The 7,718-nt window shown below is 73.8% G+C and overlaps 1 protein-coding gene across 1 annotated transcript in view; it reads right to left on the reverse strand.

Moving 5' to 3' along the window:
- KCNH2 (potassium voltage-gated channel subfamily H member 2) overlaps positions 1–7,718 on the reverse strand; it is a 26,566-nt gene that overhangs the window by 13,369 nt on the left and 5,479 nt on the right. Inside the window, exons 3-4 of the mRNA XM_041402398.1 lie at positions 6,851–7,318; positions 5,829–6,043 (exon numbers count right to left, since the gene is read on the reverse strand). Coding sequence (XP_041258332.1) covers positions 5,829–6,043; positions 6,851–7,318 — 683 coding nt within the window. The remainder of the gene's footprint in view (positions 1–5,828; positions 6,044–6,850; positions 7,319–7,718) is intronic.

Here is a 7,718-nt window from a genome sequence, read left to right on the forward strand (position 1 = left end):
CCCATGCATCAGCCCCGCAGGTGCACCTGTGAACCCCCCCAAAATGCACCCCCCGCCCCAGCACCTGGCCAGCACCCCCAGCGCAGCCCACGCCGCTTCCCGGGGGTCCCGGGGAGGGCGAGGGTCTGTCCTGGCACCCCCGCCCTGTGCCAGCCCCCACAGGCACGGGGGGACGCGCAGAGCCCCCCGTGACCCCCAGCCGTGGGGGCTGCAGCCCCCCGAGTGGTGGGACGGCCCCCGGCCCAGCATGGGGGACAGCCCCCAGCCCCTCGCCGCCCCCCGTGCCAGCAGGGCTCGGGGGTGCCATGAAGAGGGGCTGGGGACACCCCCCCAAGCACGGGTGGGACCCCCGCCCCTGTGTGTCGCGGCGACATCCCGACCCCCCGGGCCCGGTGCCACCCCCCGCCCCGACACCCGTCAGTCACGGTGACACAGATGGCGGCGGTGCCGGTGACACGTTCGGCAACACGCGGCGACACGTCCCGCCCTGGTGACGCGTCCCCGACACCTGCGGTGACACCGCCACCCCCCGGGACAGCCGGCGCCGCACCTGCCGCGACCCAGACACCCGCGCCCACGGGCACCCCAAATACCGCGCGGGACGGGGGGGCCCCGAGAGCCCCCCGACACCCTGCTGACCCCCCGGGGCCCCGAGAGCCCCCCNNNCACAGAGCCCCAAATCCTGCCCCAGCAGGGACCCCACATTCACAGAGCCCCAAATCCTGCCCCAGCAGGGACCCCTCATTCACAAAACCCCAAATCCTGCCCCAGCAGGGACCCCACATTCACAGAACCCCAAATCCTGCCCCAGCAGGGACCCCACAGCCACAGAGCCCCAAATCCTGCCCCAGCAGGGACCCCACAGCCACAGAGCCCCAAATCCTGCCCCAGCAGGGACCCCACAGCCACAGAGCCCCAAATCCTGCCCCAGCAGACACCCAGCACCAGCCCTGGCAGGTACCCCACACCTCCCTGGGTACCCCACACCTCCCTGGGTACCCCACACGTGCCCTAACCAGGCCCTGGCACCCACCCAAATGCCCCAGCAGGGTCCAAGACCCCCAGACCTCCCCAGCCCGAACACTGACACCCACCTTGTCACCGACCCTGAGGCACGGGACACCCCCAGCCAGAGGGACGCTGACCCCCGTGACATCCCTGCCACCTTGCAGGTGTCACCCGACGTGGCCACCACCACCTGGCTACGGCCAGGTGACACCAGAGCAGCGTGGGGACAGCCCGACATAGGAGACACCCCGACAGTACAGACACCCCGGTGCTGGGGACCCCCCACCGTCCCCTCCCCGCGGCTGCACCCCGGGGGTACTCACGGCGCCGAGCTGCGGCGTCGCAGCCCCCTCGGGACCCCCCGACATGGGCACAGGGGACACGGGCCGCCCCGGGCGGGCAGCGACAGCGGCACCCGCTGCTTGTGGCACCCGTGCCAGGGTGGGGGGACAAGCCCCGTGACGGGGTGACGTCCCCGTGGGACGGGGTGACGTCCCTGGGGGCGGTGCGCCCGCCCCAGCTCCGACCCCGGCCCCCCGGTGACGCTGGCACTGACCCACACCCACCCCAAAGGCACGGCACGGCAAGGGAACGGCCGCGAGGAGCGGGGACACACCGGGGACACACCGGGGACCCCCTGGGACACACCGGGGACCCCCTGGGACACCGCAGAGGCCACGCCACAAGCCAGCGTGGCACAGCGGGACACAGCACCGGGCCGGCCGTGGCACCAGGTGGGCAATGGGAACCCACGAGGGGGTTACACCCCCAACCCCCGGGGGGCACTGGGGGGCCCCAGATCCCCCTGGACCCACCAGAACCGCCAGTGCCCCCGCTCCCGGCGCGGGTAGCCCACACCCCTGAGGGCGGGAGGAGCCGCAGGAGCCGCTTCCCCGGGGGGACACCCCAGGCCCCCCCCAGCCCCTCAGAGCCTGCTGCGACCCCCAGTGCCAGCCCCTGCTCCGTGTCCCCCAGCCCGGCGTGGGGACACCCCCGGGACCCCGCGCCCACGCGTGGCAGGACAAATTGGGGGTCCTTGTTCCCGCCGTGGGGGGGAGACCTCCCCCCGAAAATCCCGAGACCCCCAAACCCATCCAAACACTCCGGCCACGATCCGCGGTGCCCGCCCCCCTCCCCCGATCCCGGCATGGGGACACCCCTGGTCCCCTGTGCCGTGGGACCCCGTTTGCGCCGCGGGGGGTCCCTCAGAGCCCCCCCGGTGCCCCCCAGAGCCGCCTGCAGCTCCCACCGCCTGCCCCATCCCCTCCATGCCGGCGTGGGGACAGCCCCGCGCACGGTGAAAGGACAACGGCACCCCGACCCCCCGCGGGGGACCCTCCCCAGATCCCCCCGGCGACCCCCAGAGCCGCCCCCCCGCCGGGCCCCCCCCCGGCTCCAGCCGTCGCCACTCCCCGGAGGAGGGACCGGGAGCGCCCGGGAACGGCCCCGCGGGGATTCCGGGGCGAGGAGGGGCACGGGGGTCCGCGGAACCGGCGCCTCCCCCGCCTGCTCCACCGCCACCTCCTTCCCTGCCGGCACCTGCGGCCCCCAGCCCCAGGAGGGATCCCCGCAGTGTGACTGGCACAGCGGGACGGGGACGGGAATGGTGACGGGGATGGGGACAGCGGTGCCGGGGACACGGACAGTGACGGGGACACGGACAGTGACGGTGGCGGTGAGCTGGCCCTGGCAGCTCCCGGTGTCCCCGTGTCCCTGGCCGCTGCCCAGCCCTGGCAGCGCCCCACGGCTGCGCCCGCCCGGCCCCCCCCGGGCACCCCCAGCCCCGACGAGAGGGACCTGGGGGGCAGCGCCCCCGCCCACCCAGCCGGGGACCAGCGGGGCCGGGGTCAGCAGGACTCGTCCCGCAACGGGGGGGGTCCCTGGTGTCCCCAACAGCCAGCGATGTCCCCGTGGCACACCCCGGCTGGTGGCACCGCTGGGTCCCCACATACCCTGAGTGGGTCTGGGGTCCCTCAGCCCTATCCTGCCCCACCCAGGGATCCCCTCCAGAACAGACCAGGAGTTCTGGGGGGGTCCCATGAGCCGGGGAGGTGTCACGGACACACCGGGCACACCAGGCCCCTGTCACTGTCACCCAGCACGCGGTGACCTTGACGGACGCTTGGCTCCGGCCCCGCGGGTGAATCACGGTGCCGCTGCAGGGACACCCTGTCCCCCAGCGCCACCGACCCGAGGGGCTTCACCGTGCCCCACGCCCCCAGCTCCCGCGTCCCCGTGTCCGTGTCCCAAATTCCGCCCGACCGCACAGCCGGGGGGGCACCCCGAGACCCCCCCGCCGTGCCGGGGGGCAGAGCCCGGCCCGGTGACCACAGCCGTGCCCCCCGTGTCCCCTCGTGGCCCCGGGGTACGGTGGGGAAGTCAGAGCACGGCGTCACCCCGGCGGAACAATTAACCACGGCCGAGGCAATCAAGAGGTTCCGTGAGCAGCTGGGGGGGTCGGGGTGCGGAGTGAGGGGGTGCCCCCCCACAGAAGGGTCCCTCAGCCCACAGAGGGTCCCCCCGCCCCCCCCCCCCCCGGGCCCCCCGGCCCCCCCCCCCAGCCCCGTCAGAGCGGGGTGGGGAGCAGGGAATGGGGTGGGCAGCAGGGAATGTCCCCCCCAAAGAAGGGTCCCTCAGCCCCCAGAGGGTCCCCCCCCCCCCCCCCCCCAAGGGCCCTGCGGCCGCGCCAGCACCAGCGCGGGAGCGCCCGGAGCTCCGGGTGGAACGGGGGTCCCCGCGGGGCCCCTCACGTGTGCGGGCAGGTGCGGGGCCGGGGGGACCCGAGGGGGTCGGGCAGATGCGCCGGGGCCGCTCCGTCCCCCGCCGGCTGCCGGGGACCCCGGGGACAGCCGGGGGCTGCGCGGGAGGCTCGGGGACACCGCGGGGCGGGACAGCCAGCGGGCCCCACCCCGCACAGCCCCCCGGGGATCCCCGGAGCCCCGACCCCCCCGGATCATTAGCGGAGGGAAATCAGGGTGTAATTAAGCGGCGCCTCCTGCTCCCGCGGCAGATGGCGATTACACAACGGGCCGCGGATTAGCGGCGGCCGCCAGGGCCTGGCACCCGGCAGGCACGGCACCGGGGAGAGGGGCACGGCGGCACCGGAGAGGGGCACAACGGCACCGGGGAGAGGGGCACAACGGCACCGGGGAGAGGGGCACAACGGCACCGGGGAGAGGGGCACGGCGGCACCGGAGAGGGGCACAACGGCACCGGGGAGAGGGGCACAACGGCACCGGGGAGAGGGGCACCACAGCACCGGGGAGAGGGGCACAACGGCACCGGGGAGAGGGGCACAACGGCACCGGGGAGAGGGGCACAACGGCACCGGGGAGAGGGGCACAACGGCACCGGGGAGAGGGGCACAACGGCACCGGGGAGAGGGGCACAACGGCACCGGGGAGAGGGGCACAACGGCACCGGGGAGAGGGGCACAACGGCACCGGGGAGAGGGGCACAACGGCACCGGGGAGAGGGGCACAACGGCACCGGGGAGAGGGGCACAACGGCACCGGGGAGAGGGGCACAACGGCACCGGGGAGAGGGGCACAACGGCACCGGGGAGAGGGGCACAACGGCACCGGGGAGAGGGGCACAACGGCACCGGGGAGAGGGGCACAACGGCACCGGGGAGAGGGGCACAACGGCACCGGGGAGAGGGGCACAACGGCACCGGGGAGAGGGGCACAACGGCACCGGGGAGAGGGGCACAACGGCACCGGGGAGAGGGGCACAACGGCACCGGGGAGAGGGGCACAACGGCACCGGGGAGAGGGGCACAACGGCACCGGGGAGAGGGGCACAACGGCACCGGGGAGAGGGGCACAACGGCACCGGGGAGAGGGGCACAACGGCACCGGGGAGAGGGGCACAACGGCACCGGGGAGAGGGGCACAACGGGCAGATGCGCCGGGGCCGCTCCGTCCCCCGCCGGCTGCCGGGGACCCCGGGGACAGCCGGGGGCTGCGCGGGAGGCTCGGGGACACCGCGGGGCGGGACAGCCAGCGGGCCCCACCCCGCACAGCCCCCCGGGGATCCCCGGAGCCCCGACCCCCCCGGATCATTAGCGGAGGGAAATCAGGGTGTAATTAAGCGGCGCCTCCTGCTCCCGCGGCAGATGGCGATTACACAACGGGCCGCGGATTAGCGGCGGCCGCCAGGGCCTGGCACCCGGCAGGCACGGCACCGGGGAGAGGGGAACGGCGGCACCGGAGAGGGGCACAACGGCACCGGGGAGAGGGGCACAACGGCACCGGGGAGAGGGGCACGGCGGCACGGGGAGAGGGGCACCGCGGTACCGGCAGGTTCTGCCCCCTGCATCCCGCCGGGAGCCCCCCGGGGCCTGTCCCGGACCCGGCTGCCCCCGGGCACGGCACCCACCGCCCCACAACACCACGGTCACGACCCGCGGCCAGTCCCCCCAGCACCACCGAGCCATCTTGGCACCACCCGGACACTGCTGGCATCACCCGGACACTTTGGCAGCACTCGGCCACCTCCAGCACTGCCTGGACACCTTGTCACTGCTCGGACACGTTGTCACTGCTGGGCCATCTTGGCACAGCCTGGCCACATCGTCACCAAAACTGTCCGGACGCCTCGGTCAGCCCAGCCACCTCTGCACCTCTGGCACCTGGTGTCACCTGGTGTCACCTTGCCACCTCCAGCAGCACCTGGCCACTATGGCATTCCCTGGTAGCCTTTGCCACCACCTGGCCACCTCTGGCACCTCCAGCATCAGCTCCCACCCAACCCCGGGGCCCTCCACAGCCCCAGGGCTCACCTGTGTCACCTGTCCCCCCCGCCCGTCCGGGTCTCACCTGTGTCACCTTCTCGGTGACGTTGTGGGTGCGGTCGCGCAGTTTGGTGGGGGCAATGATGGGGCGGGGGGCCGGGGCCGGGGCCAGGAGCCCCCCCGGCTGCAGGTCCATGAAGTTGAGGGTGATCTGGGGGATGCGGCCGATGGCCCGGAACCGCGCCAGGTCCGAGTCCGACGTGGAGTTGAGCAGCGCGCTGCGCACGGCGGCCACCGCGCCTGCGGGGGACACACCGTCACCGTCACCGCGGTGTCCCCCCGCAGGGGGACCGTCACCGCCGCACACACCCTGCATCCCCCCGCAGCCCCTGGGGTCCCACGGCCCCTGGGGGGATCCCACAGCTCCCAGGGGTCGGTCCCGCGGCAGGTGAAGGGAATGTGGAGCCCCAGGGCAGGGCAGACCCCCAGCCGTGTGCCACCAGCCCCCCAGGGACCTGCAGAGCTGCTCTCGGTTACCTTTAATGTCATTACAGTAATTGTCCCTGATCTTAATACGCTTAACGAGCTCTGGGGCCAGCGAGGTGACTCCCGGGGTGACTCCCGAGGTGACTCCCGGGGTGACTCCCGAGGTGACTCCCGGGGTGACTCCCGGGGTGACTCCCGGGGTGACTCCCGAGGTGACTCCCAGGGTGACTCCCGGGGTGATTCCCAGGGTGATTCCCGAGGTGCGGGGTGACTCCCAGGGTGATTCCCGGGGTGACTCCCAGGGTGATTCCCGAGGTGACTCCCAGGGTGACTCCCAGGGTGACTCCCGAGGTGACTCCCAGGGTGACTCCCGGGGTGACTCCCGAGGTGACTCCCGGGGTGACTCCCGGGGTGACTCCCGGGGTGATTCCCGAGGTGACTCCCAGGGTGACTCCACCCTGCGGCCCAGGGGGCTGCAGGATGGGCTAGGAGGGTCCAGGGAGATGCGGGGGGTCCCCAGCCCCTGCTGTGGGGCAGTGGCATGGGGGTCACCAGGGCGTGTGGCGGCGGCTGCCCGTGTCCCCAGCCCCGACGGCTGTCCCCGAGCCCGCACGGCCGTACCGGTGCTGGAGCCGCGGTGCAGGCCGGCGCTGGCGCTGGCGTGGCGGCTGTGGCAGCGCTTGTCCCCGTCCCCCTTCATGGCCTCGATGTCATCGACGGACGAGGCGCGGCGGAGGCTGCGGAGGCTCTCCCGGGACCGGCGCTCCCGGGACCGGCTCCGGGCCAGGCTGTGGTTGGCGAAGGCCAGCGCCAGGCGCTCGGCCCGCGGGGACGACTCCGTCACCGGGGGCTCGGGGTCCCCCATCAGCGCCGCCTCGTCCTCGGGACGGTCCCCAGCGCCGGGCTCCAGCGACGAGGAGGCGTCCTCAGGGCCCGAGTCGCCGGCAGGCAGGGCGGGCTCCGTGGGCAGCGGGTCCGTGACCCCCGGGTCCACGACCACCACGTCCGGCGGCTCCGGGGGCTCGGGGGGCAGCGACTGGCGGCTGCCCGTGAGCGCCAGCAGCTTCAGCCGCAGGGAGCGGCTGCGGCCTGGGGGGGACAGCAGGGCTCACCCTGGGCCGGGGGCAGGGTCTGAGCCCCCTCCCCGCGGTGCTGCCACTCTCCCCATGTGCCCCAAAGCAACACCTGGGGCACGGGGTCAGCAGCACATGGGCTGACACCAGCCCCGGGGCACTGAGCCCACTCCCCCTGCAGGATCCCCAGGAGGAGGGGGTGACCCGGTGTCCCTGTCCCCCAGAGCTGGGGGTGACCCAGTGTCCCTGTCCCCACACCTGGGGGTGACCCGGTGTCCCTGTCCCCATAGCTGGGAGTGACTCAGTGTCCCTGTCCCCCATACCTGGGAGTGACCCAGTGTCCCTGTCCCCCACACCTGGGTGTGACCCGGTGTCCCTGTCCCCATAGCTGGGAGTGACTCAGTGTCCCTGTCCCC

Source organism: Onychostruthus taczanowskii, unplaced genomic scaffold (assembly GCF_017590055.1).
Source record: "Onychostruthus taczanowskii isolate IOZ18803 unplaced genomic scaffold, ASM1759005v1 scaffold198, whole genome shotgun sequence".
Classification (NCBI taxonomy): Eukaryota; Metazoa; Chordata; class Aves; order Passeriformes; family Passeridae; genus Onychostruthus; species Onychostruthus taczanowskii.